Source organism: Chrysemys picta, chromosome 4 (genome assembly GCF_011386835.1).
Source record: "Chrysemys picta bellii isolate R12L10 chromosome 4, ASM1138683v2, whole genome shotgun sequence".
Taxonomy (NCBI): Eukaryota; Metazoa; Chordata; order Testudines; family Emydidae; genus Chrysemys; species Chrysemys picta.
In genome coordinates this window covers 95,555,401-95,575,930 of record NC_088794.1, presented here as the reverse complement: position 1 = coordinate 95,575,930, position 20,530 = coordinate 95,555,401, and the positions used below count along the sequence as shown (strand labels likewise).

At 45.2% G+C, this 20,530-nt stretch overlaps 2 protein-coding genes across 2 annotated transcripts in view; one reads left to right on the top strand and one right to left on the bottom strand.

Moving 5' to 3' along the window:
• DNAJC17 (DnaJ heat shock protein family (Hsp40) member C17) overlaps positions 1 to 20,530 on the bottom strand; it is a 28,807-nt gene that overhangs the window by 4,763 nt on the left and 3,514 nt on the right. Inside the window, exons 2-10 of the mRNA XM_005284674.4 lie at positions 19,437 to 19,506; positions 17,900 to 17,958; positions 15,904 to 15,991; positions 15,436 to 15,518; positions 14,083 to 14,179; positions 10,462 to 10,511; positions 9,816 to 9,893; positions 8,996 to 9,076; positions 8,286 to 8,414 (exon numbers count right to left, since the gene is read on the bottom strand). Coding sequence (XP_005284731.1) covers positions 8,286 to 8,414; positions 8,996 to 9,076; positions 9,816 to 9,893; positions 10,462 to 10,511; positions 14,083 to 14,179; positions 15,436 to 15,518; positions 15,904 to 15,991; positions 17,900 to 17,958; positions 19,437 to 19,506 — 735 coding nt within the window. The remainder of the gene's footprint in view (positions 1 to 8,285; positions 8,415 to 8,995; positions 9,077 to 9,815; positions 9,894 to 10,461; positions 10,512 to 14,082; positions 14,180 to 15,435; positions 15,519 to 15,903; positions 15,992 to 17,899; positions 17,959 to 19,436; positions 19,507 to 20,530) is intronic.
• C4H15orf62 (chromosome 4 C15orf62 homolog) lies at positions 328 to 3,535 on the top strand. The gene is made up of 2 exons (XM_005284677.4): positions 328 to 1,789; positions 2,238 to 3,535. Exon 2 carries the CDS (start codon positions 2,327 to 2,329, stop codon positions 2,834 to 2,836), a length of 510 nt encoding a protein of 169 aa, XP_005284734.2. The 5' UTR covers positions 328 to 1,789; positions 2,238 to 2,326; the 3' UTR covers positions 2,837 to 3,535.

Here is a 20,530-nt window from a genome sequence, read left to right as displayed (position 1 = left end):
CTCCACTTAGGAAGGAAAAATCAGTTTCACACATACAGAATGGGAAGAGACTGTCTAGGAAGGAGTACGGCAGAAAGGCATCTAGGAGTTATAGTGGACCACAAGCTAAATATGAGTCAACAGTGTGATGCTGTTGCAAAAAAAGCAAACATGATTCTGGGATGTATTAACAGGTGTGTTGTGAGCAAGACACGAGAAGTCATTCTTCCGCTCTATTCTGCTCTGGTTAGGCCTCAGCTGGAGTATTGTGTCCAGTTCTGGGCACCGCATTTTAAAAAAGATGTGGAGAAATTGGAAAGGGTCCGGAGAAGAGCAACAAGAATGATTAAAGGTCTTGAGAACATGACCTATGAAGGAAGGCTGAAAGAATTGGGTTTGTTTAGTTTGGAAAAGAGAAGACTGAGAGGGGACATAATAGCAGTTTTCAGGTATTTAAAAGGGTGTCATAAGGAGGAGGGAGAAAACTTGTTCACCTTAGCCTCTAAGGATAGAACCAGAAGCAATAGGTTTAAACTGCAGCAAGGGAGGTCTAGGTTGGACATTAGGAAAAAGTTCCTAACTGTCAGGGTGATTAAACACTGGAATAAATTGCCTAGGGAGGTTGTGGAATCTCCATCTCTGGAGATATTTAAGAGTAGGTTAGATAAATGTCTATCAGGGATGGTCTAGACAGTATTTGGTCCTGCCATGCGGGCAGGGGACTGGACTCGATGACCTCTCGAGGTCCCTTCCAGTCCTAGAATCTATGAATCTATGAAAGAGCAAGAAAAGCCATCTCTTAGAGCAAAAGGGGGTTCCTGCAGGAAAGTGGGGCAGGCGTGAATTCTCCATCATACCCCAGGAAAGAGCTTCCTCTAGTGGAGAGATGGAACAGATCTGAGAGGGATACAGAAGCACATGATTAACTGAACTCTCAAAGTGGGAAGATGGAAGAATCTTATGCTGTAACTGATATTTTAGCATCTACATTAACAAGCTTTTGATACCATGAGACACCAGCATGGATACAGGTAATATCAGAGAAAGTCAGCACTCGTCCAAATCAAATCTCAGTCTTCACAGATGAAATAGGACCCTTCATTGCTAACCTGGAGCTCCTACCCAATGAACAGATTCCCACTGCCATCTGCCTGGGTTGGTTAATTAGCCAGCACGAGGCTCCTGCACGTGAGTCACCAACAGCAGAATGTATGCATCACCACCTGACACTTCAAGCTTTAAAATCTAAAGGAGAAAAGAACCGCCCCCTCCTTCCATCTGTGGATCTCACCAATACAGTGAGCCAGTCAGAAATCACTGTAGTTAGAGCTCTGCAGGGAGAATCCAAGTTTTCCCAACCTGTGTCACAAAACAAGAGGTCATGTTGATGAATCTCCTGAAATCAGTTTAAGTGCCCCTCAGGAATCTTGCCTTCTCCTCAGGCAGAGCGTGGGCTGATGCTTCGCTACTCTCCACACACCTACTTCCTGAAATCTTGGCAATTACCAATAGTGCAAAACCCAGTTTCTGACGTGGCTGACTCAGCAAGGGCTTGGCAAAACAAACACATATGCACAAGGAATCAGAGCCTGGGAAGCAGCGATAAGAGACAGATGACGAGAGGTGGAAGAGAGCAGAAGAGAAAGAGGCACTATAGGATTTACCGGCTGATTCCAAACCAGCAGAATCTTGCTTGAGCTGCTGATCGTGACACACAAGTACATTGTCTACGGTGGTGGTCGTGGTTCTCATTACTGAATTCTGCTGTCTCCCCTCTGCCTGCAGAACTGAGCTGCTGCTCCACCACAGAGTAAGTCTTTATTCTAAAATCAGTTTTCCTAATGTTTGCTCATTTCCTATGCAGTCTCTACTACTTGCCTCATTTAAAATTCCTGTAGGACTGTATTTCTTTTGTGTGCCTCAGTTTGACAGAGATAATGGCTCCCCTTCTACCTACTCAGTGAGGCTTTTGTGCTGTGCCCTTCACCATGAAGGTGCCTGGTTACCATGGTACCGACATGCTCTTCTGTTCTAGATGCTGGGTTAATCTGTTCTCATTGTGTCTACATGCCATTGCTGCTGTTCACCAATTCCTTTCTGCAGCATAAACAGGCAGCTACCTCAACCTTTTCTATACTGAAGAGGGAGATTCCCTCCTGTACAAAATGGGCGAAAGATCTGGTAGCTCCATTAACTCAGGGAGGTGGTAGGAATGAGTTTGCACTTTCTATGATACCAGCCTGTTTTCTCCCTTACAGGAGCTGTGGCTCTTTGTTGAACTCGAGACTGGAGTCCAGTGGCCTCCTACACAGTGCAGTGAACAACTCCCTTCCTTGTGCTGCCTAGCATGGATACTTGGCGGAGAGGATCCATTAAATCCACAACGTTCTTCAAGCGTCTTTCGTTCAGGAGGCATAAAAAGCTGGGTAATCAAGTCATTATTTTGAATCAGAACAGCCAGACACTTGAGAACAATGGACAGTACAAGAGGGAACCACTAAGAGACCTGAAGGATAAATCAGAGTACCAGTTATGTAAGAGTGAGCAAAATCTAGCTCAGGCACAGGCACCTCCTAAGCCACCCCGGCTGTATCTGGACAGTTCCAGCTGCCCCAACATAATTGACCACACAGAGTCTCACTCTACAGCCATCTCCTTTTCCAGTGTCACCCCTCAGTACCATAAGGCGACACAAACACACGGGACTAACTCCCACACGGTCCAGGCTACAGACTGTGGGACCTCTGAAACAGGCTCTGATCCCTTCCTTTCCTTCAAAGTGGACTTGGGGCTATCACTCCTTGAGGATGTTCTGCAGACTCTCAGGAAACAGAATCCAAGAGATTACGCAGCTTGAAAGTGTTTATCATTTAAGTTATTAAGTTAATTATCAGCATTAGTAGTTTCCTTAGCCCTCACAGGAGAAGAGGAAACACTGGCGTGTCCCTACCCTGGAGTGCCTGTCTCATCGTCCTGCCTTGTCCACCATAAGCTGTTCTTGTCCAGGCTCCCTTCCTATTGAGCTGTCAGTACACCAGTATGTGAGAGAGCCACATGCTGGAATCTAGTTTGATGCATTTCCATTCTCTACACTGGACAGGGAATTCCTCTCCACTGCTGACACTGTACCTCATCCTGATGAAAAAAAAGGCCACGTTTGGTAACAGAGACCTGTTATTTTTGAAACACCGCTGTGACTATAAAAGGCATGTGGAAAAAGGGGGGCACAGAAACAGGATTCCTGGATAACTGGACAGTTTGGATGAGATGGCAGCTCCAATATCTCCAAGCCAGGTGGAGCAGAGACAATGGATATGATGATTCAGGATGTTCCTTTTCCAGTGGGTTTCTTTCCCCCTAACTCTGTTAGATGGGCATTCCCATCTACCTTCTAACTGGAAAAAGGTAAGCAGCCGAAAAGGCTCACAATATAGCAACAGCGAATTCTCTAGCCTATAGCAAGTGGAACAGCTTCTGTAGATATTTGCTTCTTACAGCATGCTCTGAATAATCTGCTGTAAATAAATATAGGTGAGAATAAATGTATCTGTCATTACAAGTCTGTCCTTGCCTCATTTCACTTGTACCAAGCCACAACAATAAAGATGCCAAGATCACAGCTCCCTTGATTTGTAAGGTAAACATTCACTGGGGTCCTGTCCTCCTTGGTCCCTCATCTTTTTATAACAATGGTGTTGTGGGCAGTGAGGTTACTGTTTGGCTCCAATCCCTTCTGCTCCTCCTAGTGGGAAAGGCTAGAACTGCAGCCGCTGGGACATGCTTCCACAAGCAGATACTGATCATCTAAGACACCGGGCACTACCACCACTAACGTTAAGGCTAAGAACACTTGGGGTCAGTCGCTGGCTTTACTAAAGTGATTCTGCACTAGTACTGTGGCAGCAATTCTTAGCAATTACTAGTTCTGGGTTAGAAAATGGTGTCATTTTTTCTCTAGGGGTTGCTAACCAGAGGCATCTGGTGCATTTAGCATTTGGGTGAACCATGTCAAAGAAGGTGCAGATGGCTCCTATCCCACTAGCTTCACATCAGACAAAGAAAGCAATATTAAGTCTTACTGCAATCTTAAAGTAGCTTAGAAATGCCCAGAACAGTGCCAGAGAGAGAGCTGCTTTCAGCAACTGTAGGACAACATTGCTGGATCCCTGACTAACACTAAAGGGGCAGTGCTGGTAAGAAGCTCCCAGAGAAGACTTTACTAGTACTGATAAGAGAGTGTTGTGAATAATTTGCATGGTGCTGGTGTACTCAACACTGTACAACAGCTGCAGTATGTCAGACAAAAGCTTGCTGCCCCTAGGAGGCTATAGTTAGGGCCCTACGAAATTCACAGCCATGAAAAACACGTCACGGACCGTGAAATCTGGTCTGCCCCTGTGAAATTTGGTCTGTGTGTGCTTTTACCCTATACTATACAGATTTCATGGGGGAGACCAGTGTTTCTCAAATTGGGGGTCCTGACCCAAAAGAGAGGTGTGTGTGTGTGGGGGGGGTGTCACAAGGTTATTTTAAGGGGGTTGCAGTATTGCCACCCTTACTTCTGTGCTGCTTTCGGAGCTGGGTGGCCGGAGGCTGGTGGCTGTTAGCCAGGCACCCAGCTCTGAAGGCAGCGCCCTGCCAGCAGCAGCACAGAAGTAAGGGTGGCAATACAAAACCATGCCACCCTTACTTCTGCGCTGCTGCCTTCAGAACTGAGCAGCCAGAGAGTGGTGGCTTCTGACTGAGGGCCCAGCTCTGCAGGCAGCAGCGCAGAAGTAAGGGTGGCAATACCATACCATGCCATCCTTATTCTGTGCTGGTGCTGGCAGTGGCTCTGCCTTCAGAGCTGGGCTCCCGGCCAGCAGCCGCCGCCACTCTCCAGCTGCCCAGCTCTGAAGTAAGGGTACCAGTACCACAACCCCACCCCCAGACACACAATAACCCTTGTGCCCCTCCACAACTCTTTTTTGGGTCAGGACCCCAACATTTACACCACCATGAAATTTAAATAGCTGAAATCATGAAATTTACAATTTTTAAAAAACCTATGACTGTGAAATTGACCAAAATGGACTGTGAATTTGGTAGGGCTCTAATTATAGTCTACAGAAAAAAAAAGCAGGTACAATAATTAGTGCACTGTAGTCAGAACATTGTGGCTCTGTAGCAATTTGCAGAAGTAGAGCAGGGAGGGAGCTCAATTTACATGAAGTGGGAGGCTAATCTAGGCATGTGGGATGGCATGAAAAAAAGCATGAGGTATCCAAAGGGAGCAGAAGAGAAATGAGTGCAGACCAAAGGGTGGGATGAGGGCTGAGCTGAAGGATAGCTTAAAGTAAGAACCTTGAACTTGATATAGAAGGGAAGCTAGAGAGGATACTAATGCATGAGGCAGAGGTGGTCAGAATAGTGGAAAGGGAAAGTCTCTTACCAGCGCATTTTGGATGGACTGGAGAGGAGAGTTGATGGCACAGTGGAATGCAGCCAAGACACGAAGTTACGAGAGCAGGGATTCATATTTTGGCAGCAGGGATGAATTTTGGACATGTATGGAAAGTAGCAGCAGGATTTGGGGAAATCCTGGGTAAGAGGGGAGAAGGAAAGATAAGAATAAAAGAGGACCCCACAATTCTGAGCCTGGGGAACAGGAGGCTTGGGAGGTTACTATCATCGGAATGGTAGATGTTACTTGTAACAGCCGTGGTAATTACTACTGTCAGGCAGAAGTGTAACTTTCCAGCTGATGATGTTCCTTTCAGTTGTAGGTCATAAATCCTCACCATTCTAACACGTGACTGGCAGCCCCACCAGATCAGAGGGCCTCTGTTCAATAGCAATGACTCTCCCACCTCCGTCCAGCAGGAATACCATTGACTGCTTTGGCCTGCCGTCCCTCTCTGCTCAGCCACACTAATGACTCATAGCAGGCAGAAGCTAACAATCTTTTACCATGGAAACGAGCCAAGACAAACCCAGACACAAGCCAGGGCTCTCACACGCAAACTGCACAAATCCATCACCAAGTTCCAATTGCACTAGTGACCCCTTAGGTATGCACAGAGCCCAGGGAAATGCTTTTTAGTTTTTTTATCATTTTGCTTTATTTTGGGGGAATTTCATTTTATTTCATTGTGTCGTGGGAGGCCCTGGAAGTGGGTGGGTCAGTTCCTAGCCTAGGGAATCAGAGGCCCTGGGGAGAGATTGGGTCCTACCCTTGGGGGGCAGCTTTGGAGGCCCAGGGGTGAGAGACCCTGGGGAGAGGTTGGGTCTTGACCCTGGGGGTGGGTTTGGAGGCCCAAGGGTGGGGGTGTCAGGTACTGCCCCTAGGGGGTGGCTCTGGAGGCCCTGAGGTGATCAGAAGACCTGGGGGGAGGTCGGGTCATGCCCCAGGGGTGGGGGGAGTTGCATAACCCACCTTATGCACTCTATGCAGCAGCAGTTCCTGTCCCATGCGGCTGGGCCCACCTCCCTGTCCTGGGTGTTGCAACCTGGTGCATGGCATTGCAGTGCCACTCACGTTTGGCCCAGGTTACAATGCCACTCACTCATATTTGATCTGGCCACCCCTATCATGATGGAGGGGTGGCTGGGCCAAACCAGAGCAGCACTGCAACTCCATGCACCGTGTTGCAATGCCTGGAGTGGGGAGATGGGCCTGGCCCTGTGGGACAGGAGCCACTGCTGCGTTGTAAGGTTTTTATTTTATGGGGTTTTGTTTGTTTATTTCATGTTATTTCACATTTGCGAAAAATACAGGGCTCTAGGTCTGAATGGGCTCCTCTTCTGCCCTTAAAAAGGGACACTGAAGTTCACTAGGCTGAATTCGGATTTGTCCATCCCCTGACCACCCTAAAGACTCTGCAGTGTCTGTGGAACTCAAGTCAGCTCTATACTGCACGTGTAGATCCAGTTAGCTCTGCTCCCTGCTGCTTCCAGGGTGAAAGGGTTTGTAACCATAATCATTTGAGCCTGCAGTCAGATTGGAGAGCCACTCTTCACAGGTGTGTGCACTGAATGGAAACACCCAGCCCCAAAACCTGGGATGGTGGCCAAGCAATTCCTCTTGGAACATGCCACTGAGTGAAGAGTCAGGAAAATAAAAGTAGGAACATCACACAGCCTTTGAAGCAGCTAAAAATATCCAGCTATTCCATATGCACAACACCTAGTTTCTAAACACCCACTGAAACAGGATTGAGAGCACACGCAGAGCGTGAGGCAGGATCATTCTTTTGGCAATGACTGCTCTTCAAGGTTTGGCTTTGACCTTTGAGTGAGGAGGTGGGTCCGGGAAGTTTAAGGACTATGCTGTGAATTGAAAGAGTAGAGTACTTCGCCCTCATATAGCACTGTTCATCTTAAGATCTCAGAGTGCTTCACAAAGGTGGATATAATCCCTATTTTTCAGAGGCAGAAATATAACTCAGAGAGGTTAAGTGACTCATCGAGGTCACACAACAAATCGGTGACAGAGTCAAGTCTTCCTATTGTATCAAGTTTGGAATATTGCTATCAGAGTATGACAACAAGCCTGGGGGATTATTTGGTGAAGAAACCAGGATGTAGCTAAGATTTAACGATGATCTTCTGTGTGTCTCATTTTATACCAGACATTTTGTTGTATTATGACAGTTCTCCAATGTGCCTGCTAAGCAACTGATTTGCATTAACAATATGGGGGGGGGGAGAGGAGGGGAGACTACTTCCAAAGGAGTAGTAGGGAAAGGCATCACCCCTACTTTGAACCCTGTTTACCAGTATCAGACATGGAGGTGCTGCTCTCCTTTCCCTTCCTCATACTTAATATACATCTGCTCTTGCTCATAGTTTCACCATCACACAACCCAAGCATTTCCCCTGACTGACCCAACTTCCCCTTAAGCGAGCTTTGAAGGAATTCCAGTTCACACCCTGTCACCAGCAATCCACCAAAGGATCTCCAGCATCAGGGAAAATGTATATTAATATCCATTAGAATAAATCCATGGGAGGAGTTTACAGAGCCTTAGAGCTGAGCAGAGAATTTCTCTGTTTCTCAGTTGAAGGAGAAAGACTGAGAGGAGGATTAAATGATCCAAGTAGCCTGTGTCTCATTTTGCTTTTCCGGATGGTAGAGCTGCTTCTGAAAAGGCTTCTGGATCAGTGTAAAATATCAAAGGCTGAACAGGAAGGCAGGCGTCTAGCGAGGAGCCTCTCAGTAAACTCTCCTGGGAAGGAACATATCTTACCAGGTGTATTAGGCATAGTATCAGTTTGGGTTGCTATACAAGTGATTTTTAATAACAAGGGGCCTGTGTTCTCCTTACCTGAGCAGCTCTAGGCTGGCTAGTGCTATCAGGGAACTTCGTGCTGGGATTGTTCTGTGGCTGGCCTTCTAACCAGGAGATCTTTAGAGGATTATTTATCAAACCAACTTCATTCTTCACTGCCATCTCCTATCAATGAGAACATTCTCCCATCATCATCTTCATTTCAAACCCCTCCCCTCCCCCCAGCTCACTCTTTAAACTGGCATGTAAGATTTCCCACTCTTAATCCAAAATCCAGGCCAAATAGGGCACAAAACTTCAGGATTCACTTCCAGCCATTGCAGGTGAAGAATACCGTTTTATGAAGCCCACACTGGTATCAAACAAAGAAAGGACTTACCCCTCTCAGTGCATTTGCTATAAGGAGCATGAATAACTTGGTTTGGTATAAGGAGTAAAAGAGTAGGAGCAAGATCCTCAACTTGCGTTAACGTGTCAGAGCTCAGTTAAAGTTAATGGAGCTATGGCAATTTTCGCTAGCTGAGGATCTGGCCCTAGAATTCTGTTCCCATACAGACCAGACTCCGGTTACATTTCTCTTCACTGCCTTGATTACAAGTAAATACACAAGTGTCACCATCCTCACCATCACCAGTATCATTCATTACCAGTCGGTTGCAGTCTTCCTCTGCAACATCAGTCAACATTCTCTCGTCCACCTCCAGACTTCCCAACAAAGTAAACCTGAGGTCTTCTGCTAAACTTACAGCAGCTTTAACTGTAGCAAACTCCACCACTGCACTCCCAGTCTTCTTACTTGAGATCACCAAGTTCAGCACTTCACCATACTGTCAGAATCAATGAGAAGAGACAAGTCAAATATAGAGCCAGACAAGAAGCAAAATATATCCCAGTGAAACATGGAAATGTTGGCCATGGGAGAAAGCGACAGCTGATCCAGTGCCAGCACAGAATGGTGGCGGAGCTCTAGCTGTGAGGGGAAAGGGGGCAGGATGAGATCACAGCTGCTCCTCTCTCATCAAGAATCACTCCAAGGAATAATATAGGAGTGTCAGCTCTGCAGTAGCTAATAGTTACTGTCACTGCTCCCAGCACTATAGGAACACTGTCTGCCTGAGAACCAACAGCTACTTACAAAACTGCCTCTCCCATGAAGACTCAGGGGAAAATATATGCCATAATAAATCAGATCACAGGTCCATCTAGTCCAGCATACCACCCCAACAGCAGGGAGTATTTAACTCTTTAAGTGAAGGGGAAAGTCCACCATAACGCACACAGCCTGCCTAAGCTTTATAGGGGTTATTAAACGAGCTTCTATTCTGAGGGAAGAGTTCACAGCTACTCTACTTCCAACAAGAGTCATTGTAGAGAATGGGACAGTTCATGGTTGATGAATCCATGATGGCCACCTTTAAAATTGGCATGAGGGAGTGAGAAAGCTATACAATGAAGAATAAGAGCCACTTTGGTTTATATGTAGCTCCACCACAATTCTCCGCCCTTTCTTACAGCATCAAGGTTGGGGGATATCAAGTGGTAGGAAAGAGCATCTCAGAACAGGACCTTCTGCAGGATTTGCAGGAGAACTTCTTTTGAGTATCCCCCTTTTGTTTCATCATCCTTCTTGCATTTCCATCTTAGCTAGAAAAAAAAAAGCTGCAAGTTAGTTTTGTCCACTTCAACTCACATAGCTGTGCTGAAGATGGCTCTTGCCAGCTACAAAATAACACAAGTCTGACATTTACAGTTACATCTGCAACACTGCCAAGACAGTGATTTTAATACCACCATGGGCAGACAGACTAACGAGAACAAGTTATACAGAGGCACAGGGATAAACAGTCCTCAGTGGAATGAAAAAAACATTGTAAAGCACCTGAAAGTAAATAAATGAATGTATCAAGGTAATAACCAGATGTTCCCAGTGTTTTAGGGGCACACATCTGAATTCCAAGATTAGGGCAACTGGTTTTGAGATCAGACTACAGGGGATTAAAAAGAGGGGAAGGGGTATTTTAAGGTGGGGGTGGAGAGCTTCAATAAGCATTGAGCGTGATGGACAGAGAAGTTTCAGCTTTCTCTTAGACTGGACGTGCTCTGAGTCTGGATGCAAGGAGAGATGCGCCTTCTGGAAGTGAGTGCCAACCAGTTACCAGTGCTGAAAAGAAGCCAGTCTTCTCACAGAGTCTGATTTTTAGGGATGTCTTACTTTGAGTTTGGGAGTTCCTTTGCCTTCTACTCCATTCCCATCTTGTTTGCCTAGGAGGAGAAAGAAGAGAAAGTGAAAGCACAAGGGGGAAAACCCAAGGATAAACAGTAACACCACACAGTTTGTTAGTGCATATGTACAAGGCAATGGCAATTCTGCCTTCTGGGTTTCTTCCCCACTAAAGTTTCCCACTGTTGCTGACTATGGTTCAACACCTTAGCATAAACAAGATGCCTGTGGCTGCCAGTGTTTTTGCTACCCTGTTGTCTAGGCTTGCCCTGATCAAAGTGAGACAGCACCATAGTAAAACTGACGGTGGCGTGAGAAACCTGTCCACTCTTGCTCCTAGCAGCAGAGCTGCACTGGTGGTAACAACAGTGAGAAATGTCAAGGAAAACAAAATATGACTAGTGTAGATTCCAAAATTAATCCTGTATGCCAGTCTGTGCTGTCAAAGGATTATTATACTTTGCCCTTCCATTGCATCTTCTATCCAAGGATCTCATAGAGCTCCACAAGCATTCCTTAAATTAATCCTCAACATCCTCAATTCATCATCTGTAAAATGGGAATAGCAAAGTACAAGGAGATTAAATGACTTGCCTATGGTCACACTTGAAGTCAGTGGCAGACCCCAGATGAGACATCAGATCTCCTGACTTACAGTTCTATTCTTTATCCACAAGCTTGCCCTTTCTTAAGAAGTTAAGAAGAGATATTGATTTAGCCACTGTTGCCTCTGCCAGAGTGGAAGAGATATGAAGCAAGGGACAGAGCAATTTTAAACAAGGAATGCTTTAACTTTTTTCCAGAAGCAGAGCAGTATTATCTCAAGAATGGGAATATATTTTGAGTCCAGGTAGGTAACAGAGTATTAAAGAACCAAGGGAAGAATCTGCATGCAGAGATGTGTGTGGGGTGGAAGGTTGGGAGTGCAAGTGAAAGAGTCTGGGACAAAGCTCAGTTACAAGTGTCTGAGGGGAACTGGCTATAGGACCTGAGGTGCCAGGAGAATTTAGGGGCTGACAACCTTAAATATGTTAACTTTCTTTTCTCAGATAGCAACACAGGAGGAGGGAAAGGAGTTTAGGAGTTGTGTGTCACAGAGCTCCAGACTATGCAGAGACAGGACTTCCACATGTTGAGCCTTCATAAGTGATAAGATACCAAATCACTTTCAGTGGGGCATGGGGGAGGAAATGCAGAATTAGTGACTCTCGGGAAAGCCAGAATTGCTCTCTATCAGTATTTAAATCATGTGGGGCCAGCAAGCATAAACTGAACACATCTGACTGTGACAGTCATTCATATCCTTCTAGCTCTACTGTAGAGAGTCCCTTTGGGGATGTCCAGGCTCTAAACTTCAGAAGGAGATTATCCATATTCCCAGAAAAGGGAAGGAGTGGGATGAGTGCAGGAGAGGTTTGAATGATCTTGTTTCCATCATCCAATGCATTGATTCACCACCCTCCTTCCTGTGGGAAGCATTTCAGCAGGAATATAAGTACTGCCTGCCTCCAGCAGCAAGCCACGGATATGGGTGTTTAGGAAGAGGCCAAGATGAGGGAGTACAGCCATACTGACTGTGACACCCTGGCACCCCAATATTCACCACTGTCATGTATGTTTTGTACAAAATATGCCTTGTGAGGTATCATTCTAAAAGTCTTGATCTGCTAGACAGTAATATCTCGTTGGATTGTATGTGCTACCGTCGTATGTGAAGTTAGGCTATGCATGTGTTACTGAACCATGTTGTGAGGTTGAAAGCACCCACAAGCAGCCTTTCAGATACAACAGTAAAAAGGTCAAACAATGTTAATGGTTTATTGAGGCAATGCACAGAAGCGCAAGGATTACCTCAGGAACTGTGTACAATAGAAACATCTCAGAGATAGCACTACACAGTAGGAACAGTTTAACCCAGGTCACAGCACAAGAGCTTTCCAGCAAGTGGGAAGAAGATATAAAAGTGGGAAAATGACATTATGGGGGGACCTCCCTCTCCCTACAACACCATCCCTGGAAACACCTGAGGAATAAAGATTGAATGGGGGGGAAGTGATGGTCCCAGGCTAGAGTGATTTCTAGCCTGTGTATGAAAACCTGGGAAACCCAAGCTGCAAAGCCAAGGCACCTTGTGCCTTAAGAATCTGCCAACCTGTTGATCACTCAGGGTGAGAATTTGCTAATTCATATCCTACCTATCTAGTATGTTAAACTCAGTTTGTGGTTTTGTTTATTTCCTAGGTGATCTGTTTGATATCACTTACAATCACTGAACATCTATCCTTTTGTAGTTAAACTTATTTTATGTTTTAATCCAAACCAGTGTGCATTTGACTAAGGTGTCTGGGGAAAATCTCAGCTTGGTTACCACAAGTGTGCATGGTCCTCTTCACATTGAGGGAGAGGCGGACTGGGTGTTAAACTCATATAATGGCCAGATTTGACCAGGGCAGGACGGTACTGCTCTGCGGTCCTAGGCAGTGTTCCCTCTAATTTTTGCCATCCATGTGCGGAATGAATTTTGTTATATGCACCATAGTGAGGTAATGTGCGGATGTGCACCACCAGTAGAAACAAAAAACCTAGATATAATATGTATTTTTAAAAAGTTACCATAGGGATAATTACTCCAGCCAGGAGAGGTTAGGCATTTTAGAACTCACTATTCAAAGAATTAAATTTAACCGTAAGAGAGAAATAAAAATTAAGAAATGTGTAGACCAGTCAAAAAACTAAAACAACACACTTCAAAAGAAGTGTCAAGTAACAACAACAAAAGTATGTGTTGGGAGGTGAGTGTGTCAGAGAGAGAGAGAGAGAGAGAGAGAGTGTGTGTGTGTGTGTGTGTGTGTCAGGGGAGAGAGAGAGAGAGTTTGTGTGTGTGCATGCATGTGCCTCTCAGAGAGACAGAGAGAGAGAGAGACAGACAGAGAGAGAGACAGAGAGACTGCGTGTCTGTGTGAGAGTGAGAGACAGAGACATGCAGTGGCCCCTTTAAGTACGCTGCCCTTTTAAGTAGGTCGGCACTCAGCAGTCTGAAGCCTGCTTGTTCAGACACAGCAACAACTGCCAGCAAGCTCCCTCCATCCTGAGCCCTGTCGTGTCCCCCCACTTGGTCTGTGAAGATGGGGTATGGGGTGGGGAGAGAGGGACACCCTGACATCAGCGCCCTCCCTACTCCCCTCGGCTCTGCACAGCAAGCAGGAGGCTCCCAGGAGCAGCTGGCCAGGGACTCCAAGGCAGAGGGAAGATTGATAGCCTGCTGGGCGGCCGTGCAGCTTAGAGGAAATTAGGTCCTAGGCTGGGAGGGTGGTGCTTAGATAGCCTGCATGTGACTGCAGCTGGGTATGTCCCTACCTGTGTGAATGCTGGTGAAAGTGCAAGCTTGGAGGACTTTGCAACTTGTCACAGCAGCACAGTGTGAGAGGAAGCCCTGGCTGGTGGGTCAGAGGACTCAGTGGTACCCCAGTTCCAAGTGGCACCCCGGGGAGGAACCTGTCACACTGGCCATCTCCCTATTCAGTGTGTTACCCACGTAAGTTAGCTCATGAAAGATTTGGGACTCTGTAAACTTGTAGTTTGGATGAAGGCTCCAATCTCATCTGCCCTTACCTTGGACTCGTTGCTCTCTCTCAAGTCGGATCTGGTCCTGCATGAGTTTCTGCTGCTCTTCTAGCTGCCGGGAACCCTCTTCCCGCAGGCGTATTATCTACAATGGAGGCAGGAGAGAACAAATACCAGAATTATGTTACCAAGAAAGTCTGCTAATTGGTATGTAATCAACAGCAATCCCATCATATTTGCATCCATTTAACCCTCTCACCATTAAGTAGAAGATGGAAAGGGATAGAAAGAAAGGAGGAAAGTTTAAAAAGAACTCTCTGCCATCTCCTCCCCCCTCCCCCCCAAAATCAAAACACCACATGAGTAGGGCTCTACAAATTTCACGGCCACGAAAAACGTGGCACAGATCACGAAATAAGCCCTTCCTGTGAAATCCAATCTCTCCTGTGCTGCTGGGAGTGCCCCAGCCCAGAGCTCCTAGCCCCGGCTGGGCTGGAGAGGGACAGGACTCGTCCTTCCCCTGTATGGCTGCTCTCAGTGGCGAGATCAGACCCACCTCCAGAGGCAGTGCAGAAGTGAGGGTGGTACAGCAGCCCTGGAGCTGGACTTGGGGAGCCTGCCCCCCCGCGAGTCCTGCCATGGATCATGGCATTCACCCCTGCAGCTTCTGCCAAGGCTCAGGGTGCCCATTTTTCCAGGGGTGGGGGGCAAATTGGCTGGAGCCCTGGGCATTGGCTGGGACTAGCAGCTAAGAGCCCCTGGCTGGGATGCTCCCAGCAGCACTGGAGAGATTGGACCCACCACCTTTGGGAACCTCCTCCAGCTGCAGGAAGCTCCGGGACTGCTGCCCAACCGCAGAGTTTCCTGCAGCCAGGGGAGGTACTCGGAGGTGGGTCTGATCTCCCCTCTAGAGGGGCTGTGCAGGGGAAGAACAAGTCTTGTTCCCCGCTAGCTGGCCAGGACTAGCAGCTAGGAGCTCCTGGCTGGGGTGATCCCAGCAGCAAAGGGAGATCAGACTCACCTCCAAGAGCCTCCTCCGGCTGCAGGAAGCTCTGTGGCTGCTGCCTTCAGAGCCCAGCTTCCCCCACGATTCCCTTTTGGGTCAGGACCCCCCCAGGGTTACAACCTCATGAAATTTCAGATATAAACATTTGAAATCATGAAATTGACCAATTTTAAAATCCTCTGGCTGTGAAATTGACCAAAATGGACCATGAATTTGGTAGTGACCGAACCATGAGGCTGGGATTATTCCACAGGAACCATTTATTCCAAAAGGCTGATGAACTGCTATAGTTCACAGGAATTTGTTGGGCCTCAGCTCACCACCATGGCTACATGTTAAAAGGTTTTCAACCACTTTCCTGCCTGAAAATAACATGACATGCAAATCTTTATTACCTCTTGTTCTAGTGTCCTGGTTATTCGGATCTCTTCCTCTTCGCTCACATGAGCTTGGGCTTCTCGTTCCCGGGCTTCAAGGTCTGCAAAAACCCCAAACCCCAGTTATTGCCATTACTGTCTACAAAGCCAGGCTGCATGACACCATAAACTAGAGATCCCTTCCCCAGACCTGGCTGCTCCTAGGGTTCCTTCCCTCAGTTCTCTGCCTGATGGCCTCTCCTGCCTCCCTTATATTTGGGTGGAGCGCTGAGCCAGCTGTAATGCTTTCCTCAGCAGGATCAGCCTCTGCTAACAGCATGGGGGGGTTCACACAGCCACTGTTTCATAAAGAATGATGTAAGAAAGTTCAGCCATTCTGGATGGACAGAAGTTTAACTCGGAGAATTATACAGGTGAAAGAAATAAGCACCACAGCTCCTCAAATGTTTCCCCCAGGGCAAAAGGGAATGATCTTGATTGCCATACCAAGCTTTACTTTCTTTCTTCTCTCATCAAGTTTTTGAGTCCTTTCTGCTGCCTGCTTCTTGGCTTTTCTCACTTTGTCATATGCCGCCTATGAAAGAAACAACAGAATATGAACCAATACAAAATAAAGAGGGAAAATAAGGGGTTTATGAACAGAGTTGAGATTAGTTATCGATACATATTGAAACTGGAGGTGAAGAGTTTTCTAGCCATTGCTGGTGGTATTCTTAAAAACACAAGATGTTACAAACCATTTTGAAATTATGACAACACAAGAGCCTCAAGATGCAGCACGGAAGGGTCTGGAGGCATGCAGTCCAGGAGCTACTGCAAAGGGTTTTTGAGACAAAGTTTGACCTATCTTCAGTGGTAGGAAGTGTGTTTTGGACTCATGGGCCAGCCATGAGTGGCCACTGATACTACTGGTGAGGAAGGTCATTTTCTGAATGGTGCAGAATAATAATCCGTTGGTGAGAGAGATCAGGTTTGCCTTAAAGTGAAGTTTAAAATAAAAAAATATTTTCTAGGAAACTCTTTATATGCAGAATGTGTAGCTTGACTTTAATTGATCAGATGTTGTCTTCCTAGTCGAGGCAGAATTCTATACTCATTGTAATAAATAATAGTAATTCAGCATTTCTATAGCGCTTTAGGGCCAGATCCTCAGCTGGTGTAAACTAGCACAGTTTCACTGAGGCCAATGGAGCTATGCTGCTTTACACCAGTTGAGTATCTGGGCCATTGATCTTCACAACACTGCTGTGTGATAGGAAAGGCCCTGATCCTGCACAGATTTATGTACATGCTTAACTTGACGCATTGAGAGCAGTGGGAGCATTCACAGTGCACAGAGTTAGGTATGCATGTAAGTACGGTATTATCTTTATTTTAAATACTGGCGGAAAAGCTGGTGGTGTTTTACTTCATGAATATTTGGGTTTTCTACATGGAATTCCTCTCGCTCTTACTTCCACACACACACACTTTAAAAATGGAAGATAAGTTCTTGGAATCAAGAATACCACCATTCAAGGGAAAATAAATTAAAATTTTGGCCAGCCTTTCATAGAGATTTATTTATTGTTTTAAAACCTTATCTTCTGGTATTTTGATAAGCCTTTTCTGGTTATCTTAACTAGACACAGTTATTGGCTTGTGGTCAACTTTTTGTTTTAATTCTCACTTTACATTTCTGGATTATTTACAGGGCTTCAGTTGGTAGCCTGTGGAGTTGTTTTAATAAAAGAACAGACATCAGTTGCATTAATTGGGGTCCCTGTTTATAAGTTTATCTCCCCCACCCATTTCAGATACGCTACCTGTGGCCCAAACTTTGAACAAGAGATCTCACATGTATTGAAAGTTTTGCTTTGTATTAGTAAATATTACTCAGAATAAAAGCAACCTGATCTTACTTCTGTCAGACATTCTTGTCTTTATAAATTGAACAAGATACTTACTGTTTTTTTAAACATGACATCACATAAAATTAAGGGGTCCACATGCTTATTTATTTTTTACAGGCCTGATCTGATTTCAGAGCGTATTGTTGGTGCTCAAGAGGAGTTGCAGAACTCAGTCTCTCTCCAAACCAGGCCCTAACTTTTTTTTTTTTTTTTTTTTTAAACTTGGAACATGTCCCAATTCAATATGCTGGTAAACACAGTCTCAGCCAAGGTCTCTAACTCAGCCATTCCCACAGTGTATCAGGTGGGACCGAGAATATCTTTCTAGGTTCTCATACAGTGCCTATCTCCATCTGAGTTCACTAAGCCTAGAGATACACATTAGAACATGTAAATCCCTTACAGAAAAGATCCATAAAATGTAACCATATTGATGCCCCCAGGCTCAATGGGAGTGGAGGGTGGGGAATGGGAAAGAAAGGAAGGCAGCTTTCACTACTTTAGCATACTTCCTTCTCCACTTATATAAGTGTATTGGCAGATACAGGTAACACACACTGCCACCATGTCCAGGGGATGGTCCTCCTTACCCTTGCCGCTGCATCTGTTAGCACTGCTAAGGCCTGAGACAGTTGGTGGAAGAGTTCCTCTGGGGATTAGAAAGGAAAGAGGGGTAAAACACAAAAAACCAAGCAAGCCGCTCACAGAGTCTCTGGATACATATCAGAGGAAGTAATTCCCTTATGGAAGATACTTATAGAATTCTAGAGAGAAGAATAACATTTCTACAATATTTGTAAGCCAGCCTATAGCCCACGGCTCTGGAAGTCACTCACAAAACTATGCTATATTATCTAAGCTTTCATTTAAATAGAAAAAAAAAATGGTTTCTGGACCTTCGGGTTCTGAAGGAAATCTTGAAAATGTGAATCAAATGTAACCAATGCAGTAAAGTGTTCCTGAGCCTGCAGATAACAGGACTGTTTTTTCAGGCTAAGCATGAACTCTCCCTTTCATCTCAGTGGGCTATTAATTCTGAAACCTTCAGATGACAATTGAAATGTCAATAACGTTAACTGTTTCACCGCTAATCATTTTAGGATTCACCTCACATGCTTATCCCACAATCCCCAACTGTCTTCCATGCCTCCTGAAGTTCCATAAGGACCAGCTTCCCTCTGAAAGCTGCTACAGTGCATTTATATCTGATCAGTATACAAATCTATGACATATCAAACTGACAAACATGAGGACACCATACAATAAACTGAACTGAATATCAAAATGATCAGTGGCTCCACCATATCGATGGTATTATTCATTTTCACATTTAATTAATTAACATGTACATTAACCAGCTGCAGAATTGAAGGACCTTGTCCATAATTTAGGTCCATTTCACTTCACAGTGTATGGAGACTTGCCTATAGCAGAGATATTATTTTCTCACAATGGGCACTACCAATATATAAATAATGATATACAAGTTTTATATTAAAGGCTAGAGACTCTTAGAACTATAGATTAGAAGTGTGATCTGGCAGCCAGTGGGATATAATGGCCAAAGGAGGAGGATTTACTCTGAGAGTTACCATTAAGGGGAAGATTTTCAAAGGCAGAAATAGGAGTTAAGCACCCAACTGCCATTTGTGCCTAGGTGAATCTGCCCTATAATCCAGTATCTGTGCATTTAGCCTTATAACTCAGTTACCTAGTAATGATGAATGTGTCTCAGGGCTTGTCTACACGGTGGAGTAATGTGTGCTTACGGAGATGTGATTTCTAAAGAGCACTAACGTGCCTGCAGGTGCATACTAAAGTGTCTTTTACTACCACCTTAACACATGCTAGGGAACCTTTCATGCACACCAGAAGGGTCTACATGGACCAATTAATGCATGTGTTAATGCACTTTAGAAATCACACCCCCTGTAAGTGCTCATTAGCTCACTGTGTAGACAAGACCTCAGACAGAGATATGTGCACACACTGCGTAACACAGGCACTTCCATAATGACTTGCAAAAACAGAGCTGTGCAACAGTAGACAAACATAGCCACTCCCAAGTGTCCATGCAGCAGGAACTGACAGGGAAAACGTGTTTGTTTCTACACAGACTGATCTTACCTGCTCTGGGATTGTCTGGGTTCTTATCCGGATGGCAAGTCAGGGCCTTCTGCCTGTATGCTTTCTTAACCTGTAAGAATCAGAACAGAGATTCACCAATGAGTGCAGCTCACCAGACACAATGAGAGGCCTTCAGGACAAAAACATCACATAGGAAACACAAGAAATGTACGACTGAATATTTAAGGAGAGTGTGTGTAAAATATGACTTAAGGTTAGGCACCAGTACACACTGGCAAGACTGGAAGTGTCAAAGGCAACCTAGCAAATAAAGAAAGACTAGGACACTGATGGCACCACTGGCAGCTGGCTAGATAAATTAAACTATCCTACTGTAACTGCAGGAGGCTGTTTAAAGCTCAACTCCCAACTTTTCTACAGTGGTCGCGCCTTATAATCAAATTGCACTGCAACAAGAAAACATTCCAGCCAAGTAGATCAGCAACCACATTCACTCAATTTGACTTTTTTTAAAGCCAGAGGTTTCACTCCTAGATACAACACGCTGCAGTAATAAACTCTTAAAGTCACAAATGAGTACATCACTACAGCCAAGGCCAACTTTAATATAAGGAGGCACACTCTTCAGCAAGTCAAAAGTGGAAGGGGTGTTCTCTGCAGATGTAATTACTTGGAATGGGGGTTGAATAGCACACTGCACAAGTGGTATTGGCAGGGAGAGGAAATTTTGACCAAAGACCATACAATTGTAGTAACAGTCTCAGAGATCCACGTTAGTTTTAGGGTTTGGTTTTTTCAGCTATGGATATGCTGCTACAGAGATCATGTACATACAGTATTTCTTACCCTTCAAAGAGAAGTCAACAAAAATCTTACAAGCCACTGAATAGGATTTTAACATCTGAGTTCTCTCTATCATAGGAAATCTCCATGTGCAAGTATAAAATCAAGAAGAGTGACTTCCATCCAACTGCCAAGGAATCACTTTATAAATTGGCTGGAGGGAACCTGTGGTATTCAGACACCACCTAGTGGACATATATAAGTAACAGTAAAGGCAACCAGAGCTAAAACATAACAAACCTAAATCATGCACCTCCGTAAATGAGACTCCACTAAAAATAAAGTGAAGT